Source organism: Anomaloglossus baeobatrachus, chromosome 5, assembly GCF_048569485.1.
Source record: "Anomaloglossus baeobatrachus isolate aAnoBae1 chromosome 5, aAnoBae1.hap1, whole genome shotgun sequence".
NCBI classification, from domain to species: Eukaryota; Metazoa; Chordata; class Amphibia; order Anura; family Aromobatidae; genus Anomaloglossus; species Anomaloglossus baeobatrachus.
Genome location: NC_134357.1, coordinates 80,309,530 through 80,336,593, shown reverse-complemented (window position 1 = coordinate 80,336,593; position 27,064 = coordinate 80,309,530). Strand labels below are relative to the sequence as shown.

Below are 27,064 nucleotides of genomic sequence, written 5' to 3'. Positions count from 1 at the left end.
TTGTCTAGGTGAGGCTGCTTTCACACATCTGGTTTTTGCCGTGCGACACAATCCGGCAAAAAAACTGATCCGTTGCATCAGTCTTCTCCATGCGTTCCTTCCATTTTTTGACGGATCCCTTATGCTACTGACCATGCGCAGTTCAAAAAACCGGATCTGTCGTTGGATTCCGTCATATGCCGGATGATGACAGATCCGGCGCCCATAAGTTTTTATTAAAACGCACGGCGCTGCAAGCAGCGTTCCATCTGGCCGCCGGATGAGCTATTTATGCCTGATCCGGATGCAACGCAAGGCCATGCGGCACAATCCGGCACCAATACCAGTCTATGGGGGGAAAGAACGGATCCGGCAGCAATAAACGCCGGGACCGTTCTTTCCGGTTGTTACCGGATTGTGCCCTACGGCAAAAAACGGATGTGTGAAAGCAACCTTATCGGACAATTCAGCAGTCAATCATTAGTTGCTGGTCTACTAAGGAAGGGGTGAAAGTGCTTCCAAGCCTTTGACTTACAGCTTGCAAGTGCTGCTCTGAAGCTGGCCAGATCCTGCTATCCTGTGCTCATGCACTCCTCTGATGCTGCAGAGGCTAGTCTACTTCTACTTGCTGCAGTGGAGAGCACCGTGCAACCACTCAATCATACCGCTGGCTCTGGGTCTGGCTCTGTGGTCTGAACTATCAATCACTGAAGAGGATAGACTTGCATAGACTTGCATTAGCGCTGTATTGTGCCGCATGGCCTTGCGTTGCGTCCGTTTTTTGCCGGATGCGGCATATCTAGCCCCTGCGACGGCTGGATGGAACATTGTCTGGCATGATTTTTTGTACGGCGAAAAAACCGCATTGCGATGGATCTGGCGCGATTACAATGCAAGCCTATGGACGCCGGATGCGGCGTCCTGCGGCAAAATCCGCATCCGGCCGCTGGATGCGGTTAATTGAACTGCACATGCTCAATATCAAGCCGCATCCATCAAACGGACGGGCCGCATGGAAAAACTTATGCAACGGATCCGTTTTTTTCGACGCATCTGTTGCATAGGTTTTTGAGCCGGATTGAGCCGCACTGCAAAAACCGGATGTGTGAAAGCGGCCTTAGTCGTATGGGCATCAATAAGCATGTAAAGGCAATAGTAAACTATGCTATTCCATTCAACAGTATACAAAAAGACTTCTCACTGTCTGCCTTTACCATGAGGTATGTCAAAGCCTTATGTCAACGGCATACATCAAAAGCTTTTTTTTTCTGCTTAGCAGATTGCACGGCCATAGTGTGGTGTGGACAAGTCCTTTATCTTATAAGGGTCTTGCAGCTGGGACCCTAAGGGTACTGTCTCACTAAACGACGTACCAGCGCTTCTGACCACGATATGACCTGGTCAGGATCGCTGGTGCGTCGCTGGTGAGCTGTCAATCAGGCAGATCTCACCAGCCACCAGCGACTCTGCGCTTGGTAACCAGGGTAAATATCTGGTAACTAAGCAAAGCGCTTTGCTTGGTTACCCGATATTTACCCTGGTTTCTAGCGTACACCGCTTAATGCTGGCTCCCTGTATACGTAGCCAGGGTACACATTGGGTTACTAAGCAAAGCCCTTTGCTTAGTTTCCCGATATTTACCCTGGTTACCAGCGTACGCTGCTTACAAAGTCGGTGCTTCTTGATCTCCCGCCGTCAAACACGCCGATGTGTGCTGCACAGCGGGAGACCAACAAGCAAAAAATGAACCAGAACAGTGTGTAATGATCAGCGATTTCACAGCAGGGACCAGGTCGCTGCTTAGTGTCACACACAGCGAGATCGCTGGTGAGGTCACTGGTACTTCACAAAACCTGTGACTCAGCAGCCATCTCGCTATGTGAGAAATACCCTCAACTTCTCTCAAGATAAGAGCAGATAGCTGTCAGGTTCAGATCATAAAAATGGAAACTATAAGATCCCAGTCTCTAAAGCTGGGTTCACACTAAACGACAGCGACAACGACGTCGCTGTTACGTCACCATTTTCGGTGACGTAACAGCGACCTTGTAAGTCGCTGTTATGATCGCTGCTTAGCTGTCAAACACAGCAGAAGCAGCGATCATAACGTCGCTGTGTTACATGTTCAGAGAGCAGGGAGCCGCGCTTAGCGCTGGCTCCTTGCTCTCCTAGGTACAGTACACATCGGGTTAATTAACCCGATGTGTGCTGCAGCTACATGTCACAGTGCAGAGAGCCGCGCGCACTGCTTAGCGCTGGCTCCTTGCTCTCCTTGCTACAGTATACATCGGGTTAATTACCCGATGCATACTGCAGCCACATGTCACAGTGCAGGAGCCGGCGCTGGCAGCAAGAGCGGAGGCTGGTAACCAGCGTAAACATCGGGTAACCAGGGAAAGGACTTCCCTTGGTTACCCGATGTTTACGCTGGTTACAGCTTACCGCAGCTGCCAGTGCCGGCTCCTGCTCGCTTCATTTCGTCGCTCTCTCGCTGTCACACACAGCGATGTGTGTGTCACAGCGGGAGAGTGACGACGAAAAAATGAAGCTGGACATTCAGCAACGACCGGCGACCTCACAGCAGGGGCCAGGTCGTTGCTGGATGTCACACACAGCGACAGCGACGGGACGTCGCTGCAACGTCACAGAAAATGGTGACGTAGCAGCGATGTCGTTGTCGCTGTGTGTGACACCAGCTTAAGTTTGGTGGTTGTCTCAGCTGCCTGATCTTCCATAATGCTGATATTGATAAGCTATCCTTAGGGTAGGTCATCAATATAAAACTAGTGGAACAACCCTTTAAGGACATCAGTTTGTCATTATACAAATGTGATATTTTCAGACACATATAGCATAAACCATCTCTGGACATCTGAAGCCAAGTGGAAATGTAAGGGTGGACGGATCTTATACTTTTTGGGACAGAGTGGGTGATGGATGCCACTTTATGGTATTCTTTGGAAGCCTCCATCCTGGTGTAAATGTTAGGTGGAGGTCAGGGGTAAGCAGCACTTACTCTGCCAGTACGAATTTCCATAATGTGTTTACCATTGCTGTACCTCATTTTATACAGGGTAATGTTCCAATCCAGACATGCCTTACGTGGATCGTCAGAATCGCATTTGTGGCTTCTTGGACGTCGAGGAACATGAAAACAGCGGCAAGTTTCTTAGGAGATACTTCATCTTGGACACCAGCCTCAATAGTCTGCTATGGTACATGGACAATCCTCAGGTGAGCCGTGGACCCGCACTAATGCATTAGGCACGGACCTGTATCTCTGTGGCCGCCCGTGTGATTTGTTGTTCTTGCCCTTGGTTGTAATGTGCTGAGTCTGTAGCCCGGGGGATGACTGCCCATGCTCATTACTCAGTATGTCAATATTTTTCAGCGTTCAGAATATAGATTCAGATGGTTGTGGTTTTCTGTGAATAATTTCCTGTTTTCTGAAACTTTTTAAATACTTTTTTTTTTCTGCTTAATTTATTTTATTACTTTTTACAGAATCTTCCCGCAGGTTCCCCTTCTGTGGGGTGCCTGAAGCTCACCTATATTTCAAAGGCAAGTATCTTTTTAATTTTTTTAGCCAAAAGTAAAATAAAAGCATCGCACCCTTTAATTTTAAAATACTCTTATCCAATCCTCTTTATACATAGGTGAGCGATGCCACCAAACTTCGACCAAAGGCTGAGTACTGCTTCGGTAAGTTCAGTCTTCATTCACTTCAATTCTCCTATCATAGGAGAGAGGTTCAATTTGGTGTGGAGTCACTAAATACTGGGTCATTTGAAGGGATAGTCTAGTTCTAGGGGGGAAAAAAGAGAGGTTTCAGATGAACTATACATGGGATTACAATTGTCTTCTTGGATAAGGTGCCCCGATCTCCAGGTATCGGCGTCCGTCTTGGCAGCCCCCCCCCCACCCCCTTCTTCTAGGGACTAGTTGACTAGCTCATTTCAAGAGCTAAGCCAGCCCCCTTCTCCGTCACATCTGAGGTAGGATGTTGGGGGCCTGGCTGATCTATTGATATACGGCATACAGGACTGTGCATGTGTCAAGACCATCTGTAGCTGTGGTCACGTGATGATATCTTGAGATCAGGGCACCTTTCCTAATTTAAGCGTTGCAAGTTGGCCATTGTTTGTTTTTTTTTTTTTTTTTTTTTATATACGTCTATGTTCTTCTGCTGGACTGTCCTATTAGGCTGTATTCACACATCCATAGGAAGTTCAAGCCTCGGATCTACCTAGCCAAACGATACGGCCTCATGGGGCTGTCCAGTACAAGACTGGAAACCCGCGACCAGTCCGTCCATCACAGCTCACCACACACTTATTGTGAACCAAGGCCTTATGCTTATAGTCATCTGCAACTGGAGGAGCCATGGATTTTGTGCACTTCCTCCTCCCTCCTAAAATGTTGCCATTGTCATTGATTAATTCAAGCACTTAATTTCTGCAACTGTATATCCCCTGCTGACCCCCTACCCGACCCCCCCCCCCCCCTCCTTAAAGGGAACCTGTCAGGTGCAGTATGCACCCAGAACCACGACCAGTTCTGGGTGCATATTGCTAATCCCTGCCTAAAGGTACTGTCACACTTAGCGACGTTCCAGCGATCCCACCAGCGATCTGACCTGGCAGGGATCGCTGGAGCGTCGCTGGTGAGCTGTCAACACAGGCAGATCTCCACAGCGATCAGAGATCAGCCACCAGCGACCCGTGTAACGACTCTGTGCTTGGTAACCATAGTACACATAGGGTTACTAAGCAAAGCTCTTTGCTTATAGTTACCCGATGTGTACCTTGGCTACGTGTGCAGAGAGCCGGCTTCTAGAAGCTGCGGACACTGGTAACAAAGGTAAATATCGGGTAACCAAGCAAAGCGCTTTGCTTGGTTACCCGATGTGTACCTTGGTTACCAGCGTCCACAGAAGCTGGCTCCCTGCGCCCTGCAAAGTCAGATTGTTGCTCTCTCGCTGTCACACACAACGATGTGTGCTTCACAGCGGGACAGCAACGACCAAAAAATGGTCCAGGACATTCAGCAACGACCGGCGACCTCACAGCAGGGGCCAGGTCGTTGCTGGATGTCACACACAGCGACATCGCTAGCAAGATCGCTGTTGCATCACAAAAAACGTGACTTAGCAGCGATGTCGTTTAGTGAGACGTGGCCTTAACCGTCCCTGTATCTAGTAGCATAGATGAAGAGATCTTTAGAAAGTGTTTTTGAAGATCCTTTGATATGCTAATGAGCGCAAGGACGTTCTATCCCCCTACTAGCCGCCCTCTTAACATGTTAGTGCGACCCTGTTGGCGTGCGAACAATGCTATTCAATGCTGCATCACCAGTGGTGACAAGCGTACGTGTTTGCTGTGACCGCTCTTCTGAATGCCCAGTTATTGTCTGAGATTTTATTTACTGTGTTCAGTATATTGTAAAACTGATATGTCAAGTGATGCTTCAGGTCGGTGCGAGTTCATAGACACCAAACATGAATAGGTTCACTTTTATCTAAGGGGTTAAAAAAAATAAAGTTTGTCCGAAAAAAGTGGCACACGTTTTGCACCATTTTCTGTGACTTGTAGTGTTATTTTTTTTGGGATATATGGCTCAGTGACTGCTTATTTTCTGCGTCTCAAGCTGCCTTTTTTTACTGTATCATTTTTGCGCAGATGCTATGTTTTTTTGATTGCCTGTTATTGCATTTTGTGCAAAATTTGCAGCGACCAAAAATAATTTTGGAGTTTAATTTTTTTTTTTTTTTTTTTTGCCACTACCCTGTTTATTGATTTGATTTTATATTTTGATTGAGCATTTCTGAATGCAGCAATACCAAATGTGTGTTGGTTTTTTTTTGTTTTTTTTTTTAACCATCTAATTTTCAATGGGGCAAAAGGGGTGATTTGAATTTTTTTTTTTTCCTTCATTTTTTAAAATTTTTTAAACCTTTTTTTTTTTTTATTTTTTATTTTTTTTTATTTTACTTGTACCCCTAGGGGTCTATAAGGATCAGCTGTCTGATCGCTCATTCATTTCTCCCGATCAGAGCAGCACCGCTCAGACCGGGAGAAATGATAATCTCTTGTAACAGCCAGTACTTGGCTGTTTCTTACAGGACCTCACTCATGTGACCTACAGGAGTCATCACATGACCCTGTGCTTCCATGACAACCACCGGATCCACTTGATCACGCCACGCGACTTCCGGTATCTGTAAGTAAAGTTTTGGCGTGATCGCGATTTATAATGGTGCTGTCACGTTTACTCGTGCCTGCCAAGCACATGTCAGCTGTACAAATCAGCAGACGTGCGCTTATCCACAGGCTGCCTGCAGCAGCCCACGGGGATTAACGCTATGACCGCTAGGATGTAATTTTATTGCCTGTGGTCGTTAAGGGGTTAAACAGTATAGCTTAAAAGTGGAAGATCTTAGAAAAGCTTAAACAAGAGTATTTGTAAATATTGAGACAAGGCTCATGAAATGGGAATACATCCTTTAAATCCAAAGCCCTGTTTTGTTAATTTTGGGGAGAAACTACTTGCACTATTGACAGTGTAGGGGTAGATTTTATCTGTGATGCTACATTAGTGCCTCTGATTCACCTTTATTGTGCATTGCTTTCCTGGATGAGGGTCAGGTCACCTGTTTTTGGAGCGGCTGTGTCCTTTTTAGAACAAGTGGCTCAGCAGAAAGCTTTATTTCCTTGGATGCGTTGCGTGCATTGATCGGGCTGTGTACGCCGGCGTGGTGGCTGCTGTGCTCTGTAGATGCCGAGCTGTATCCCGCGGACCCTCCGGAGATGGGCTATTTTGGGTTCTGGCTTCCTGTATAGATGCGCCTCATTCTCCGCTCTTCCTGAGCGGCTTCCTCGCTATCTGGCTTCTTTACTGCTAAAAACTTACTGTCTGTTACTGAAGTAGCCGCAGAGTTCAGTGCAGTTCATAGTAAATGTATGACCCAGACGCCATCAGATTTGAGCTGGAAACTTTTTTTTTTTTTTTTTTTGTTTATTACTTTTTCAGACATAAACTATAAATATTGTTGCCGACGTTTTAGATTAATGGCTCAAATAGCATTTCTCCTATCCTACCAAAATACAAATAGTACATAGTGTCAAACCCTTTATCAAAAGCATATAGGAAAATGGCATTTACAAGCTGATCCGTGGCTTAGGCTAGGTTCACATTTCCGTTGTTTTGCATCAGTCACATGCGTTGCTTGACGCATGTGACTGATGCGTTGTACAACGGATGACAAAGAACAGAATTCATTGTCTGACTCCGTTGTGTGCGGGGGGCGGAGTGCGAGGTGGGTGGAGCCAAGCGGGGCCGTGGCGCTGAGGACGTGTGTGTGTGTGTGTGTCTCCCTGCACACGTAGCCAGGGTAAATATCAGGCAAAAACAAAGCAAAGCACTTTGCTTGGTTACCCGATATTTACCTTGGTTACCAGCATACACCGCTTAGCGCTGGCTCCTTGCACACGTAACCAGGGTAAATATTGGGTAACTAGGCAAAGCGCATTGCTTGGTAACCCGATGTGTATCCTGGTTACGTGTGCAGGGAGCCATAGAGAGCATGCGCAGCAAAATCCTACGGATTGCGCTGCTCAAAAAACGTTACAAGCTGCGTTCCTTTCGGCGGAGGATGCAACGTAGCATCATCAGTCACAATCCGCCGCTCATACAAGTCTATGGGAACGGAATCTGGCAAACGGATTCCGTTGTTTACCAGAGCAGCGGATTGTGACTGATACAATTTAACGGAAGTGTGAACCTAGCCTTAAACAGAACCTGTCATCAGGATTGTATACCCCAAGCATGTATACACAGGTGCAGTGGAGCGGCCGCCGCACTGACATTTTCCCCATCCACCGCCTGTAAGACAAGTCACTGAAATATGTGACAGCGGCGGAAACCTATAGGAATGGGCCCCGGTACAAGAACAGTATATGGGCACTTTCCAGTTCAATGGTTCTGTCTAACATGAGCTGTTTACTTTCTAGGATGTGGTTTTGGCCCCCTTATCTCTTGGGCCCTTATGTGGTTGCACCAATGATATAGCTGCGTATACCTTAAATGGAAGTGAACTTGGAACTACAGAACAGAAGGACTTAGTATTCTTATTACAAATAAGCTGAGCAGCAGCACTCAATGTCAGGCAGCAGCTGCTAAAGCAAACAAGATTCTAGGGTGTATAAAACGAGAGATTAGATCCTGTGATCCCAACGTATTATTACCCCTCTATAAATCACTTGTAAGGCCTCATCTGGAATATGGGATCCAGTTTTGGGCTCTACATTTTAAAAAGGACATTCAGAAGTTCAAAGGCGGCAGCTAGACTACTACAAGGAATGGAGGCCTCCCATATGATGACAGGTTGAAAAAGTTAGATATGTTTAGCTTAGAAAAAAGACATCTCAGAGGAGATCTCATTTATATGTATAAATACATGTGTGGTAAATATAAAGGACTGGCACATGACTTATTTCTTCCAAAGACAGTACTAAGGACCAGGGGGCATACACTGCGAGTGGAAGAAAAGCGATTCCGACAGCTAAATAGGAAAGGGTTCTTTACAGTTAGAGCAGTCAGACTGTGGAATGCCCTACCACAAGAGGTAGTAATGGCAGATACTATAACAGCTTTTATATCAGGGCTGGGTGATTTCCTCAGTACACAACATTGTTCGTTATAAGTGACTTAAGCTGGTGTCACACACAGCGACAATGACGTCGCTGCTACGTCACCATTTTCTGTGACGTTGCAGCGACGTCCTGTCGCTGTGTGTGAAATCCAGCAACGACCTGGCCCCTGCTGTGAGGTCGCCGGTCGTTGCTGAATGTCCAGCTTCATTTTTTGGTCGTCGCTCTCCTGCTGTGAAGCACAGATCGCTGTGTGTGACAGCGAGAGAGCGACGAAATGAAGTGAGCAGCGAGCAGGAGCCGGCATCTGGCAGCTGCGGTAAGCTGTAACCAGCGTAATCATCGGGTAACCAAGGGAAGCCCTTTCCCTGGTTACCCGATATTTACCTTCGTTACCAGCCTCCGCTCTTGCTGCCAGTGCCGGCTCCTGCTCTGTGCACATGTGGCTGCAGTACACATCGGGTAATTAACCCGATGTATACTGTAGCAAGGAGAGCAGGAAGCCAGCGCTAAGCAGTGTGCGCGGCTCCCTGCTCTCTGCACTGTGACATGTAGCTGCAGCACACATCGGGTAATTAACCCGATGTGTACTGTACCTAGGAGAGCAAGGAGCCAGCGCTAAGTGCGGCTCCCTGCTCTCTGCACATGTAGCGACGTTATGATCGCTGCTTCTGCTGTGTTTGACAGCTAAGCAGCGATCATAACAGCGACTTACAAGGTCGCTGTTACGTCACAGAAAATGGTGACGTAACAGCGACGTCGCTGTCGCTTAGTGTGACCCCAGCTTTAGTGACAAAATGTAGAACTGGTGGAGGAAGGGTGAACTAGATGGACCTAGGTCTTTTTTTTTTCTTTTTTCTTCAACCTATGTAACTATATGTCTGCCCCTGATAACTGACCTGTCAGTGAGCGGAAAGAGCCAAGCAGTGGGCAGAGAGGGAGGATTGTAAGTGCATTGCCCGCTCCTCCACTTCATTTGCATCTCATTAGCATACAATTTGAGCTATGGATTTTTCTAAGAGCAAAAAATGATTTCTAGAAGAAAGGTGAGCATTTTCTCAGCATTAAAGCACTTTTACATACATGACATCAGTTTGGGGTGTAAAATCCTGATGACATTCTCTTTAAAAGCTTTGTTTCAACTTCTTAAGTGCTTTGTAATTTCAGCCATTTGCATGAATTTTTATTTTTTTTTTTTAAAAAAAGCAACTTTGCAGTTTACCTGTTATTAAAAATCTTCTCCATTTTAAAGTCGAGGCATCTTTTAATTTTATAGGTTAAAGTGAACCTGTCAGGTGCAATATGCACCCAGAACCACGAGCAGTTCTGGGTGCATACTGCTAATCCCTGCATAACTGTCCCGGTATACACTAGCATAGATAAAGAGATCGTTAGAAAAATGTATTTCTAAAGATTGTTTATTATATGCTAATTAGCCTAGGGACTAGTTGCAAGGGCGTGAGTTCCCTTGGCTAGTTGGCCCCCTTAGTATGCCCACAGGAGCGTGCTAACATGCTAATGAATATGCAGCAACGCTGCACATACCTCACTGTTCATGGCATCCAGTGGAGGATGGATGCACTCTGCGCATGATCCAGAGTCCTTGGAACTTAGGTCATGCGCACTATACCTCACTGAAGCCAGGAAGCTTACACCCGGCATCAATTTAGTGCATATGATCGGAAGTCCAGGGGACTCCGGATCATGCCCAGTGTGCATCCATCCTCCGCCGGCCACCATGAAGAGTGAGGCATATGTGGCGAAGCTGCACGTTCATTAGCATGTTAGCACGCCCCTGTGGGTGTACTAACATGCTAAGGGGGGCAGACTAGCCAAGGGAACTCATGTTCTTGCGACTAGTCTCTAGGCTTATTAGTTTATTATATGCTATCTTTAGAAATACTTTTTCTAAAGATCTGGGGGGGGTTGTCATGTGGTGTTGTGTGTGTGTGTGTGTGTTTTGTTTTTTTTTTTTTGTTTTTTTTTTTTTTTTGTTTTTCTCTCTTTCATTATAGTGTATATAGGTGCCCATGGTTCTGGGTCCATATTGCACCTGACAGGTTCACTTTAATGCTCTTTGTCTAGGTCAGTAGTTCACAGCCTTTCTCACTGTGAGCCACACTCAGCTCTGAGAGATGGTTGCGAACCACTATCAGGTAGCCCTCCTTCATATTGACACCCAAGGGATGGTATAAAGAGCCAAAGCTCCCCATAGTCCTTGTGCCCCCTTCATTATGAGCAGTATACTTGCATCCAGGAAGGCCCATATATTATTTATTTTATTTTTTTTCCTCATTCAGTATTTTTACATCAAACATGCCACACTATTGCACCAAACTAACTGGCGATATCATGCTATCTCCTTTACCCGTTGTATCGGCATGAAGATCTGCTCCTCTGTAGGGGGCTACAAACGAGTCACCGACTGGCGTGTGTGTGTCTTTCTCCATCCATAATAGAAGTCTATAAAAACATCCGACTCCTTTAGTGTATGTATGTATGTATGTATGTATGTATGTATGTATGTATGTATGTATGTATGTATGTCTGTCTGTATGTATTTTTTTTTTTTTCTTTCAAATCAAAGAACATTACAAAATAGTTCTATACTTTTTAATATTGTGGATTTCATTACAAACTAGTTTTATATAGTGTGCAGGAAACTGTGCTTTGCATTTGAGCCCTCTCGTACAGAGGAAGGCAGAGGAGGACATTGGAGGCTTTTATATTTAGCTTCTCATTGCTGAGCGCTCTTTGAAATCTGAACTTGGTCTGACTCATACACATTTTGCTGCTTTGCTCTAATTGCTGGTTAATTTAGTCAGAAACCTATTTCCTCCCACATTTGGTCAGTTCAGTTCTTGCCTATTTTCTCATCTTTCCTTTAAAGAAGACCTGTCACCAGGTTATACGTGGCCAGTTCATACTGCTAATGTGTATGGCCCTCACAAAGTGATGTGGCTAGGGGTTCCTTGGAGGCCATGTCTATAGGCTGCCTGGCATTTTTAAATAAAAAAAAATAAATAAATTTGACTTTCAAAAAAACAAATCTTCCCTTGTGTGAATTCTGCATGGCAACGTACCGTATTTTTCGTACAATAAGACGCACCAGACCTTAAGACTCACCCTGGTTATAGAGGAGGAAAATAAAATTTTAAAGCAAAAAATGTGGTCATGACACACTTATGGGGCAAGGATCTGCTGCTCACTCTGTTATGGGGGTAATGTCCTTAAATTCTCTAAGGTACCCCATCCTGGTAATGATCCTCCTGCCTTGTATATGACCCCATCCTTGTATATATGTGCTCCCCATCCTGCTATGTGCCCCCAATCCTGCTATATACTGCCATCCTGGAATATGCCCTCATCCTACTATATACCCCCATACATCCTGCTATATGGCATGTTATCCTGTGTCACACACAAAAAAAATAAACGTTTATACTCTCCTTTCCTTGCTCCATGCAGCATTGCTCCTCCCCCGGTCTGTGGCGGCAGCAGCGCCGCTAACGTGTGTGGAGCCGTCACCTTGGTATGTAGCATCGCTCCTCTTCCTGTCTGCCTGTCAGCTGACCTGCGTGGAGACTAGCGGCGCGCACAGCGATAACATCATCTATGTAGAGCGCGGTGAGCACAGCGATCAGCTGGCCGGCACAGACAGGAGGAGATCGTGATGTTGCAGGGAAGTGACCGGTGAGTATACAGTAATATTCACTACCCCCCGCGCTGATGATAATGCGCAAGGAGCAGTGAATACAGCCGCGCATAATCACTACAGGCTGTAGTTGCCTGGGATGATCATGCGGGGCGGCTGTTAATTATGCGCACACCCCCCACCCACCTGTCAGCGCTGAGGGATGATGGGCAAGATGATGGGCATGCATATGTAATTAGCAGACCCACGTGGTCACGGCAGGTGCTGCTACAGCCTGCTCGTGTCCCTGATGACAAACAGCACTCTCATTCCCCGCAGCCACGTTCAGACTATAAGACTCCCTGCCCTCCCCCACCCCCCACCCGCTGTTCCCCCTACATTTCGTCTACATTGCGTCTTATAGTCCGAAAAATATGGTAACTAAACTTTATTTCTTCTTCTTTTTTTTTTTTTTTGTCCAACATGTGAAGTTACGAAACTTTGCGACTGAAGACAAATCCTCTAAGTGGCTCCCAAACTCTAGCTTTTCCCCAGTCTAATTACTTGCCTTTTAGATTAGAAGGTTCAAATAGCTATGCAGCTGGAGTACAGAGGATGGCAGTAAAAGGTCAGCACTTGCCCTTATCAGGATAAGGTGCTGCAGGAGATGGTATTGAATAAGCATAACACAGAGGAACGGACACTTCAACTGACGTCATCTGTACTCCAACTGCATAGCTAGATTGGGGAAAACTGGGGTTTGGTGGTCTTACAATTTTTATTTATTTATTATTTTTTTTTTGATCTATAAAGTGAAGTTGCAAAGTTTGATACCTTTTTCATGTGTAAAATTTATAGATTATATATAATAGATATTATATTATATGTAGTTCAGTGTGTATATTAATATACCCTCCTTCTCTGCCAACCAGCGCAGTTATTCTCTACTCACTGCTCTGCAGAGCCTGTTCACTGTACACTGTTCTGTGTGACCCAGAAGTAACACTTGCAGTGTAAGCCTATGGAGTGTCAGAACGAGGCTCCATAGACTTACACTTTAAAAGAGCCTTTCAGTGCACAATTGTTTTTGGTCCAAGGTGAACATTGCCAGTATTTCCATAAGTACATTATCAGAACCACATCAGTACATTAATACATCACCACAACCAATTTTTAAGTATTTGGAGAGATTTTCCTTCCAAAAAAAATCAGTGTTAACACATGCTAACTTAAACTCAGTTTTTGGAGCATAAATTCGCAAAATCCTCCTCATAAAAATACTCAAAACTTAAAGATTTGAGATTGTTTTAATGTAGGCATGAAGCATGTTATGGATTGCTATACATGTAGAAGATCACAACCACATTCAGTACATGAATGCAGCACCAGAACCAGCTCATCTCTGCAGACATCCCTCGTCTTCTGGAGCACTTCCCAACACCGTGCCCTTAAAAATAAAAGTATCATTATACTGTGCCAGAAAAATAAATATCTCCCATGCTGTGCTTCCTGCACAAAATATTATGCACGAGCACACACGCACGCCGCTGCATGTTGGGGCCGGTGATGATGGAAGCTCCTTTGCCACAGTCACAACGCCACAGAGTTCAAATGTATTTGTCGAGTTCAATACATTTGAATACAGGAAGATGGGAGCGTTTTTTGCCACACAGGTCCGCGGCCCGCATCAATTTCTCTGGCGGCCGCGTGTTGTGCAGGCCTGGCATTGAATGATCCATATAGTGATGTCGCCACTATACACACGAAGAGGAGGAGCAGAACGGTGCTGGATACTGGAGAAGGTGACAATGGGGTAGTATATTAAAGTCTGCTGCTGCTACTGCGTCTGCTGCTGCTGCTGCTACTGCGTCTGCTGCTGCTGCTGCTACTGCGTCTGCTGCTGCTGCTGCTACTGCGTCTGCTGCTGCTGCTGCTACTGCGTCTGCTGCTGCTGCTGCTACTGCGTCTGCTGCTGCTGCTGCTACTGCGTCTGCTGCTGCTGCTGCTACTGCGTCTGCTGCTGCTGCTGCTACTGCGTCTGCTGCTGCTGCTGCTACTGCGTCTGCTGCTGCTGCTGCTACTGCGTCTGCTGCTGCTGCTGCTACTGCGTCTGCTGCGTCTGCTGCTACTGCGTCTGCTGCTACTGCGTCTGCTGCTACTGCGTCTGCTGCTGCTGCTACTGCTGCTGCTACTGCGTCTGCTGCTGCTGCTGCTACTGCGTCTGCTGCTGCTGCTGCTACTGCGTCTGCTGCTGCTGCTGCTACTGCGTCTGCTGCTGCTGCAACAACAAAAAAACAAACATTTTGCATCACTTTTTGTTTGGATAGACTACTGTGACACAATCTGTTCCTCCTGGAAATGTATGTGGAAAGCAATAATTGGGTGTTACCATTCCCCTTGTACATAAAGTAGATCCACTTTTGAAAGTCTCACCAAGGAAACTTCATTCGCTTGCAGATTAGACTGTGTAAATTGACAAACCAGCCTTCCGGCTTGGTCCATCCTAGTACCATCTTATGGACTTGATTGCCCTGCAGTATTTCTATGTTGTCATTGGGTTTAATGGCCAATATGAGTACCTGTCTAGGAGCTGATTTTTGTTATCACAGCACTTCTGTATTATGTCTGCTGGTAACGGACACGTCCCTCGAGGACAGATCCCAACATGTCCCCTGGATTCCTCCTTCCTCGCCCCTCCTTCCTTCATTCCTAACATTTCTTCCCGTTAAATATTACACTTGTCACTAGGACGACCGTGTACAGACCCATAATAGTAGATGACGTCTATATGTGGACGTTCTACTTAATGTTTGAGATCTTACTACACAGAAAACATCGTAAGACATTGGCGTCTATTTTCCTGTATCGTCAGGAAGGGTTAATGCCCTCGGATTGAGATCATAATGCGATCTGGTCTGGCCTCTGATTTACGGTGTATCTTGGATAAATCTTGCCCCTGTCTGTGCTCCAGGCCAGAATAGACTTGGCGGATGCACCGTCTGCAGTGATGAGGATGCACTTGTCTAATGCTGAACCGCGAAGCAAAAGGGAGTATTAGTAATGCACAGTCCCCCTTTCTGCCTCTTACCTGCGATCACCGCCCGGCTTAGGCTGCTTTCACACCCGTTTTTTGTTTTTTTTTTTGCCGTCCGGCACAATTCTGCAAAAAAAACCTGATGCAACGGATCCGGCAAAAAAACTGATCCATTGCATCCGTTTTTCCATGCATTCCTTCCGGTTTTTCATGGATCTGTTGTGCTACTGAGCATTCGCAGTGCAAAAAAAACGGATCCAGCCTCAGTATCCGTTTTTTTGCTGGATCTGGCGTCTATAGACATCCATTATAAAACACGCTGTGCGGCACCGGATCCGGCGCGATGCAGTTTTTCGCCGTAGACAAAATACGTTCCCCCTCAGCATTCCATCCGGCTGCCAATCAATCAAATTTTGCCAGATCCTGCAAAAGCCGGATGCAACGGAAGGCCATGCGGCACAATCTGGCGCTAATACAAGTCTATGGGGGAAAGAAAGGATCCGGCAGCAATAAACGCCGGATCCGTTCTTTCCGTTTTTTTACCGGATTGTGCCGCACGGCGAAAAACGGATATGTGAAAGCAGCCTTAAAGTGACGCTCCACCTTCCAGCCATTTCCAACTCTATATTACGGAATTGCACTATAACCACTTTCCTTGTAATGTTTCTCCGGTGCTCTTGTAACTGACAGATCTTGGGGCTGATTTCTTGTATTCTGTTTTCTTGCAGTTATAAATGCCGGGATGAGAAAATACTTCCTCCAAGCCAACGATCAGCAAGACCTAGTAGAATGGGTGAATGTCCTCAACAAAGCTACCAAAATTACAGTGGGTGTTCTTTTATATTTATACTGATTCATTGTCACTACTACCGAATAAAGTCAGTCACCAGCACACGCTCTATTTAATGGGTTTGTGCCAAATATAAAAGTTATTCATTTATTTAAAGGGAACCTGTCAGGTCCTGTATGATCCCTGAACCACGAGCAGTTCTGGGTGCATATTGCTAAACCCTGCCTAACTGTCCTTGTATACACTAGAATCGATAGAGATCTTTAGAAAAAGTATTTCTAAAGATCTTTTATCTTATGCTAATCTAATGATGCCGGGGACTAGTCCCAAGGGCGTAATTTTACCTGACTAGTCTGCCCTCTTAGCATGCCCACAGGGGCGCGCTAACATGCTTTTCAATGCACTTTGCCAACTGTCCTCAGCGGTAACGCACGAAGCTCTGTCCGTTGTCACCACCTCGGAATGCCGGGTTTAGGGTCAGTGTGCATGATCAGAAGCTTTGGCACTTCCGGTCATGCGCACTGTGAAGCCGGGTGTACGCGTTTAGGCTTCAGAGAGGTTTAGTGCACATGACCGGAAGTGCCAGGAATTATGATTTATGTTCACTGACCCTAAACCCAGCGTCTGAAGCTTTGATAAGACACAGGTACACGCGTCACTGCAGATGATGCTGGGCATTGAATGGCATGTAATCACGCCCCTGTGACCGTGCTAACCTGCCAAGAGGGCGGACTAGTTGGGCAAACTAATGCCCTTGCGACTTGACCCTGAGCTCATTTGCATATCATAAAGGATCTTTACAAATAATTTTTTTAAAGATCTCTATTTATGCTAGTGTATACAGGGATGGTTAGGCAGGGATTAGACATATGCACCCAGAACTGCTCGTGGTTCTGGGTGCATATTGGACTTGACAGGTTCCCCAGGTTCCCTTTTAAAGGATATGGTATAACTTAATGATCACCGATCCCTTTGTACATGGAACATATGGAACTGAGGGTCTGTGATTAAGTCCCCACTGATGCCAAGAACAGGACTTTTGCAGAACCCATGAGGATTAGAGGCGGCGCGAGCATGCACACCTCCGTCCATTCATTCTCTATGGGACTGCTGGAGATGGCAGAGAGCAGTACTCCATTATCTCCTCCAGTCCTATAGAGGGGAGGAACTTTACTTTTGCGCCATTTAGATAGGCCTCTGTGGACCAATACACTCGGGTTGGTAGATGTCCCAACACTTGTACCCTATTGATCAATGTTATCCCTTATGGATAAGGAATATCTTATTTACTTGGTACACAATCTCTTTTAAAGACTGCCTGTCATCGTAACCGGTCTGCTGGGTTGTTATAGCGATGACAATTTGTGCTGTTTACCAGTTAAGAAAATATGCAGTAGACTACTAGAGGAGACTGCACTATATTCATGACTGCCAATTAATGACAGCCGCCCTATATAGAGGTGGATTCACAGTGGTTGTCAATGGCAAGTGGGCAGCAAGAGGCACGATAAGGGGCTGCCGTCTCCTCATGAGTACAGCAGACTGGTATATCATGGCTAAGCACTGAGGGTCCAACCTCAAGGATGCCCACGAATGAAGCGGTTGTGGCGCTGCTCTAGGGAGGTGTCCTTGCACAGCTGCGCTCCCCACCACCTGCACTATAGGTAATGGTAGTGAATGGGCTGAGGGCCACCAACCCTGCCAGGTAAGTGGTGCTTCTACTTCATCCTCAGGATCCGTAGCGGTCAGGATGGACCCTTACCATAAAGTGCTGGTACATCCATGCAATGTGCTGTCTCATTAGAACACGAGGATAATCTTTTAATGATATGGCGCCATATTAGTGATTGGCTAAACGTAGAATACTACATCTATATGAACACTAAAGGGTGCTTTACACGCTGCGACATCGCTAACGATATATCGTCGGGGTCACTGTGTTTGTGACGCACATCCGGCGCCGTTAGCGACATCGCAGCGTGTGACAGCTAGGAGCGACTATCAACAATCGCAAAAATCATTGATCGTTGACACGTCGCTCCTTTTCATAATATCGTTGCTGCTGCAGGTACGATGTTTGTCGTTCCTGCGGCAGCACATATCGCTACGTGTGACACCGCAGGAACGACAAACATCTCCTTACCTGCGTCCACAGGCAATGCGGAAGGAAGGAGGTGGGCGGGATCTTCTGGCCTCTCATCTCCGCCCCTCCACTTCTATTGGACGGCTGCCGTGTGACATCGCTCTGACACCGCACGAACCGCCCCCTTAGAAAGGAGGCGGTTCGCCGGCCAGAGCGACGTCGCAGGGAAGGTAAGTCCATGTGACGGGTGTAAGCGAGGTTGTGCGCCACGGGCAGCGATTTGCCAGTGTTGCACAACCGACAGGGGCGGGTACGCTCGCTAGCGATATCGCAGCATGTAAAGTGCCTTTAAGTACTGATCTACAAATTCCAAAGTGTGTAAACCAGTAAAAATAAACAAAAAACAAAACCCCATAACGTTGCTATTTTCCCCTATGGCTGGTGTATTCACTAGGTCGCTGTATATAATGTCGTGGGCATTTAAGAGAGATCTGCCTGGTGAGATTGGAGAGGAGCTGTGGAGGGCTTTGTGCTGCGCTCATCCGTAGGCGGCTTTCTTTGTTAATGTAGAGGACGTGTTTTGTGTCCCATCTCGAGACATGAGGTGCTGGCCTATTAAAAGCTCAGAGACGTGGGAGGTTTGGTTTCCTGCCAGAAACCATCTTTCCTCCCAAACTAATGTAGATTGGCTGCGAGATAAACCCTTTCTTGGTTGAGATGTTGAGAGCTTGCCTTAATCTATTCATTATTGTACTTTTAAAATGCAATATGTAAAATACTTCTAACTGATTCGGCATAATGGAGAAAAAGACCTTTTTAAAGGGGTTTCGCAAAATGATCACTCACCTGTGGGATAGGAAATAACTTGCAGATCACTGGGCATCTGATGGCTTTAGATCCCTTCCTTGGATGGAAAAGGGTTCCACATGCTCTGCTCCATTCACGGTCAATGGAGTGGCCAGAACTGGCACAGGGTTGTAATCTGCTCCTTTTGCGATCAGTGGAACAACTAAAAAAAAAAAAAAAAAAAAAAAAACCTCCATAGAGCATGTGCATCACCTTTCCTGCTCTTCATGTTTCAGAGCCCCATATTTAGGAATTTTCTTTGCATTTAAAAACAAAAAAAAACATTTCTGTGCTCTTACATACTTATACCACCTGGTCCATCTCTGGCTTGATTGCCATGCCATGGGTACCACATGGCAAACCTCTAAGCTGCACTAGATGTAAGGCCACTTTCACATTGCGCTTTTACGTTCAGTGGTCCCGTCGGGGCATCTGTCTTAACCGCCCCCACCCCACAAATCGTGTTTCGTACACATGTGCCAACAGGGCCATTGACTATAATGGAGCAGACTCCGTTAGCGTGATCTTTGTCTTGCACCATTTTCGGGCATATACGTTTTCTGCAGTTCGGACGGATGCCCCGACGAGACCACTGAACCTAAGTAAAAGCGCAATGTGAAAGGGGCCTAACCGAGTGGCTTGTGGTGAGGAGTCCAAACCGTGTGATCCAAATCAAGCTGGCTGGTGTGGCCGTCAAGCTGACTGTACAGGAGTGGCTCCACACTCATGACCCCTCTGGCTCCACCCCCTTGACACTTCACAGGCATTTAAATGCAGTGAAGAAAGTATGTTTTTCCAAACCTGCCAGATCTAAGAAGGTAATCATGGTGGACCAGTCACTGTCCTGCTGAACAGTTTAATATTGTGGGCATAAGATTCTTTTTTTGTCATATATTATCATTTATTTATTTATTTAAGACTCCTAATTTTAAAATATTGGTGTAAAAAAACTAAAATAGTGTCTGTATGTATGATGAAATTCTTAACAAAAAGTGTGAAACAACTGAAAATATTTTATTTATATTCTAGGTTCTTCAAAGTAGCCACCTTTTGCTTTGATTACTGCTTTGCACACTCTTGGCATTCTCTAGATGAGCTTCAAGACGTAGTCACCGGAAATGGTTTTCCAACAGTCTCTTAAAGGAGTTCCCAGAGATGCTTAGCACTTGTTGGCCCTTTTGCCTTCAGTCTGCGGTCCAGCTCACCTCATTTCAATTGGGTTCAGGTCTGGTGACAGTGGAGGCCAGGTCATCTGGCGTAGCACCCAATCACTCTCCTTCTTAGTCAAATATCCCTTACACAGCCTGGAGGTGTGTTTGGGGTCATTGTCCTGTTGAAAAATAAATGATGGTCCAACTAAACGCAAACCGGATGGAATAGCACGCCGCTGCAAGATGCTGTGGTAGCCATGCTGGTTCAGTATGCCTTCAATTTTGAATAAATGCCCAACAGTGTCACCAGCAAAGCACCGTCACACCACCTCCTCCATGCTTCACGGTGGGAACCAGCCATGTAGAGCCATCCGTTCACCTTTGTTCGCACAAAGACACGGTGGTTGGATCCAAAGATCTCAAATTTGGACTCCTCAGACATCAGACCAAAGCACAGATTTCCACTGGTCTAATGTCCATTCCTTTTGTTCTTTAGCCCAAACAAGTCTCTTCTGCTTGTTGCCTGTCCTTAGCAGTGGTTTCCTAGCAGCTATTTTACCATGAAGGCCTGCTGCACAAAGTCTCCTTAACAGTTGTTCTAGAGATGTCTGCTGCTAGAACTGTGTGGCATTGACCTGGTCTCTAATCTGAGCTGCTGTTAACCTGCGATTTCTGAGGCTGGTGACTCTGATAAACTTATCCTCCGCAGCAGAGGTGAGTCTTGGTCTTCCTTTCCTGGGGCGATCCTCATGTGAACCAGTTTCTTTGTAGTGTTTGATGATTTTTGCCACTGCACTTGGAGACGCTTGCCAAAGTTTTCCCAATTTTTTTGGACTGACTGACCTTCATTTCTTAATGTAATGATGGCCACTCGTTTTTCTTTACTTAGCTGCTTTTTTTGTTGCCATAATACAAATTCTAACAGTCTATTCAGTAGGACTATCAGCTGTGTATCCACCAGACTTCTGCACAACACAACTGATGGTCCCAACCCCATTCATAAGGCAAGAAATCCCACTTATTAAACCTGACAGGGCACATCTGTGAAGTGAAAACCATTTCCGGTGACTACCTCTTGAAGCTCATCAAGAGAATGCCAAGAGTGTGCAAAGCAGTAATCCAAGCAAAAGGCGGCTACTTTGAAGAACCTAGAATATAGGACATATTTTCAGTTGTTTCACACTTTATGTATTTCATTCCACATGAGTTAATTCATAGTTTTGATGCCTTCAATGTGAATCTACAATTTTCAGAGTCATGAAAATAAAGAAAACTTTTTGAGAAGGTGTGTCCAAACGTGTATGTGTGTGTGTGTATATATGTATATGTACGTGTGTGTGTGTGTGTGTGTGTGTGTGTGTATGTGTATATGTATATATATTAGTGTGTGTGTATATATATACACACATACATATATATATTATATACACACATACATATATATACACATGCACATATATATATATATATATATATATATATATATATATATATATATATAATCACACACACACACGTATGTGTGTGTGTGCCTTGCGAAAGTATTCGCCCCCTTGAATTGAACACACGCACGCGCGTGCGCACACACACGAAAGTATTCAGCCCCCTTGAATTTTTCAACCTTTTCCCACATTTTAGGCTTCAGACCTAAAGATAAAAATGTTAGTTATGGTGAAGAATCAACAAGTGGGACACAATTGTGAAGTTGAACGAAATTTATTGCCTATTCTAAACTTTTTTAAAAAAAATAACTGAAAAGTGGGGCGTGCAATATTATTCGGCCGCTTTTACTTTCAGTGCAGCAAACTCGCTCCAGAAGTTCATTGATCCAATGTTGTCCTGACTGAGCATAAATATAATCCACCTGTGTGTAATCAAGTCTCCGTATAAATGCCCCTGCTCTGTGATAGTCTGTGTTCTGTTTACAGCACAGAGAGCATCATGAAGATCAAGGAACACAGCAGGCAGGTCCGTGATACTGTTGTGAAGAAGTTTAAAGCCGTATTTGGTTACAAAAAGATTTCCAAAACTTTAAGCATCCCAAGGAGCACTGTGCAAGCTATCATATTGAAATGGAAGGAGTATCATACCACTGCAAATCTACCAAGATCCGGCCGTCCCTCAAACATTTCATCTCAAACGAGGAGAAGACTGATCAGAGATGCATCCAAGAGGCCCATGATCACTCTGGACGAACTGCAGAGATCTACAGCTGAGGTGGGAGAGTCTGTCCATAGGACAACAATCAGTCGTACACTGCACAAATCTGGCCTTTATGGAAGAGTGGTAAGAAGGCAGTTTCTCAAAGATATCCACAAAGTGTTGTTTAAAGTTTGCCACAAGCCACCTGGGAGACACACCAAACGTGATAGAAGGTGCTCTGGTCAGATGAAACCAAAATCGAACTATTTGGGCACAATGTCAAATGATATGTTTGGCGTAAAAGAAACAGCTCATCACCCTGAACACACCATCCCCACTGTCAAACATGGTGGTGGCAGCATCATAGTTTGGGCCTGCTTTTCTTCAACAGACAGGGAAGATGGTTAAAATTGATGGGAAGATGGATGGAGCCAAATAAAGAACCATTCTTGAAGAAAACCTATTGGAGTCTGCAAAAGACCTGAGACTGGGACGGAGATTTGTCTTTCAACAAGACAATGATCCCAAACATAAAGCAAAATCTACAATGAAATGGTTCACAAATATTAGACACCTGATGCACTCCCTTTTTACCTCCATAGAAGTCTCTATCCCTACACTTTTTGAGAGATTATGCAGAGCTGGGGTCTCTACTAAAGGCCTCATCTCAGATATATACCATATTTTAATTACCCCCTGCCCAGAAGACAAGCCAGATCATACATATATGAGGAAATGGGAAGATTTCCTTGGTGAGACCATTCCCTTGGGTATGTGGAAACGGATCTGGGATACTGCCTCGAAGACATCCTCATGCTATGTCTAGAAGGAAAATCCGTATAAATTACTCATGTATTGGTATCTCACCCCATCACTACTACATAAACTAAACCCAGCTATACCTGACAATTGTTGGAGGTGTGGAGCTACAGGAGGAGACATACCGCACATATTCTGGGTATGCCCCATTATCCAGTGCTTCTGGATGTTGGTGCAATCCCTTATCTATAAAGTAACTGGCCTTCAGGTTCCCCTGAATCCTAAATTCTATATATTAAATATACCACTTGTTCAACTGGGGAAAAGAGTGAAGCGGTTATTGTTACATAGATGTCTGCCCGTAACTGGAGATCGGCCCATCCACCTTCACTTACAGATCTCCATTCTCGGATCCAAGATGTAAGAAGGATGGAGTATTTATCTGCCCTGTCAAATAACACGGTAGATCATGTTGAGAGCGTTTGGTCACTTTGGGACACCTATTGGGCCAATAAAGAAAAATGGTAAGGTATGGTTTTGATAGAAGCCTGATATATCCACCCTCACCACTTCATCCCCCCCCCCCCTCCTTATATCTCCTTGTCTAGTATTGTTTTGTTTGTCTTGTCACATTCCTTGTTTTTATTGTATTAGTGGATAGTATATGTACACTGATTCTCGGTTTACAGTTATTGCTCATATGCTTGTGAGACAGATCTATGCATTCATGTACTTCTTCCATGTCTGTTTAAAAAATTTAATAAAACCTTCAGTTATAAAAAAAAAAAGAAAAAAACAAATGGTTCACAAACGTATCCAGGTGTTAAAATGGCAAAGTCACTGTCCAGACCTGAATCCAATGAAGAATCTGTGGAAAGAGCTGAAAACTGCTGTTCACAAACTCCTCCATCCAACCTCACTCAGCTCCAGCCGTTTGCAAAGGAAGAATGGGCAGGAATTGCAGTCTCTCGATGTGCAAAACTGATAGACATACCCCAAGAGACTTGTGCTGTAATCACAGCAAAAGGTGGTGCTACAAAGTATTAACTTAACCCCTTAACGACTGCGGGCTGTAAAATTACGTCCTAGCGGTCATAACGTTACTGCCCGCGGTCTGCCGGCAGCATCATGCTGCGATCGGCGCACATCTCAGCTGATTTTAACAGCTGAGATGTGTGCCTGCTAGGCACGAGCAGAATCGTTATCTGCTCGTGCCATTTAACCCCTTATATGGCGCTGTCAATATGTGACAGCGCCATTATAAGCGCGATCGCGGTAAACATTTACTTACCGCCCGATACCGGAAGTCACGTGACGCGATCACGTGACTCCCGATAGTTGTCATGGTAGCACAGGGTCATGTGATGACTCCTGTACTACACCTGACTTGCTTTCACTTTCGCTGTGCCAGCGGCACAGCAAAAGAGAAAGAGAGCGTATCTGCTGTTTACATCCTTGTAGCTGTGATCAGCAGATACTGCAGAGCGATCGGACTGCTGATCGCAATAGCCCCCTAGGGGGACTAGTAAAATAAAAAAAAAATTAAATTAAAAAAAAACAAACAAACCTAAGTTCAAATCACCCCCCATTCGCCCCACTGAAAATTAAAGGGTTAAAAAAATAAAAAATATACACACATTTGGTATCGCCGTGTTCAGAAACGCCCGATCTATCAAAATATAAAATCAATTAATCTGATCAGTATACGGCGTAGCGGCAAAAAAATTCCAAACGCCAAAACGATGGTTTTTTGTCGCCACAACTCTTGCACAAAATGCAATAAGAGCCGATCAAAACGTAGCATCTGCGCAAAAATGGTACCGTTATAAACGTCAGCTCGAGACGCAAAAAATAAGCAGTCATTGAGCCATAGATCCCGAAAAATGAGAATGCTACGGGTCACGGAAGATGGCGTAAAACGTGCGCCACTTTTTTCGGACAAACTTCCGATTTTGTTTTTTAACCCCTTATAAAAGTAAACCTATACACCCACACATCAGTTTTACCATATAGTGAACACAGTGAATAAAATATCTCAAAAACCATTGTGCTATCGCACTTTTTTTGCAATTTTTCTGCATTTGGAGGTTTTTTTTTGCCGTTTTCTAGTACACTATATGGTACAACTGATGGTTTCATTTAAAAGTACAGCTCGTTCTGCAAAAAATGAGCCCTCACATGACCATATTGACTGAAAAATAAAGTTACGTCTCTCAGAAAAAGAATGGCGGAAAAAAAAACGGAAAGTGAAAAATCGGCCGGTCGTGAAGGGGTTAAAGGGGATGAATAATATTGCACGCCCCAATTTTCAGTTTTTATTTTTTTTTTTTTTTAAAAAAAAAGTTTAAAATCAGCAATAAATTTTGTTCAACTTGACAATTGTGTCCCACTTGTTGATTCTTCACCATAACATTAACATTTTTATCTTTGTTTGAAGCCTGAAATGTGGGAAAAGGTTGAAAAATTCAAGGGGGCCGAATACTTTCGTGTGCGTGTGTGTGAATAAATATTTCTGCAATGTCAACTTTTGTGTATGTTTTATGTGAATTAAAAACAATATATTTCTGAAAATAAACTCTTCTCGGTCCGCGTTGTCTGTGTGGCTGCGCTGATAAACGTATCTTCTGACTTCTCCATAGGTACCAAAACTTAGTGACCAACCATGTCCTGCCGACAGTGCACAAAACCAGCTGGAGTATTCAGGTAGCAAGAAGCAGATCTCGTACAAGACGGAAATAGTCGGTGGTGTCCCCATTATCACCCCAACACAGGTACCAGACTGTTTAAATACTCTTCATCAGGATCCATTGGCAGAGTATCTGTTACCCTTCAGGGGGAGATGCAGTCATGACCACACTAAGGCCACGTGTCAATCATCCAAAAGGATGCCTGTAACTGCAGGTTGCATTCCCAAACCAACCATGAACTTCTCTATGGGGTGTCTTTATGATTTATATACTATGTAAATACCACTTAACAAGGCTTTTTGAGTTTTAATGTGGGGTAGTGTCTGCTGTTTACTACCCCCCCCAAAATAGTGCCGCTCTTATTAATGGGAACTCTGCAGTGTTACAATGGACAGGAGTGGTGCAGTGTTTGAGGGTAAAAAGTAGACCCTTTTTCTAACTCTGCTCCCCTCCCACACATTACTTGTGGTGCCATTTATCCTGTATTCTGAAAATTACATTGATCCCTTATGTTTTCTTCAGATGGCTGTATTTTATATATAATTTTTATCTGTTCCTATATTTAGCAAGACATAAGTGAAAGTGCCAACACTGGTGATAAAGCCAACCTGAAACGCACCCAGAGTCAGCTCACATCCCCACATCGGCTGTCTGACAGTGGCATTATCAAAGCGGGGTACTGTGTCAAGCAAGGAGCTGTGGTAAGATACAAACTGTGTTTAAAAGGGTCCGGCACTGGGATATTCATCACCGTTCCTACGGATAGGTTATTATATCGGATCAGTGGCAGTCCAACACGTTGCAACCCCATCCATCTGCTGCTTTCGGCCCCAAACTGTGTACGGAGCTGAAGATCACTGCTCTATATACTGTGTAGTAGTCGTTCCTAGGTCCTGCAGCTCAGGTCCCATTCACTTCTATAAAGAAAAAAACAAACGGGGAGCTCCTGTGTAAACTCCTAAGAGATCTGAGAAAAGATATAGGGGTGCGATGCACTCACCTGGATATATTGCGCAGCAGGCACAACACTGTTGGGTGCTTGTATCAGTGGTTGGTGGATCCTCTCTGTGGAAAGGAGATTATGGCCGTCACCTGAGGGATAGGAAGCACTGCTTATAGATCATCCGGTGGTCAGAGCTGTGGGAGAGCGTCCTGCAGTCTGTAGCGCAGGCACAGCAGTGGAGAGCCGGTCGAGCGCACACAGATGAGGATGGTGACTCTCCACCACGCGGTAAGACACGGACCTGGATGACCCTGCTTCAAATAACCTCCGGGATAGTAGATGCTGCAAAGGGCTAGATGTATGAACCC

At 45.1% G+C, this 27,064-nt stretch overlaps 1 protein-coding gene across 3 annotated transcripts in view; it reads left to right on the top strand.

Annotated features, from left to right (window-relative positions):
• PLEKHA1 (pleckstrin homology domain containing A1) overlaps positions 1-27,064 on the top strand; it is a 73,990-nt gene that overhangs the window by 29,360 nt on the left and 17,566 nt on the right. For all 3 annotated transcript variants that reach the window (XM_075348628.1, XM_075348627.1, XM_075348630.1), the window contains exons 2-7: positions 3,053-3,213; positions 3,484-3,540; positions 3,636-3,681; positions 16,024-16,121; positions 25,706-25,837; positions 26,320-26,454. In XM_075348628.1, coding sequence (XP_075204743.1) covers positions 3,073-3,213; positions 3,484-3,540; positions 3,636-3,681; positions 16,024-16,121; positions 25,706-25,837; positions 26,320-26,454 — 609 coding nt within the window. In that variant the 5' untranslated portion in view covers positions 3,053-3,072. The remainder of the gene's footprint in view (positions 1-3,052; positions 3,214-3,483; positions 3,541-3,635; positions 3,682-16,023; positions 16,122-25,705; positions 25,838-26,319; positions 26,455-27,064) is intronic.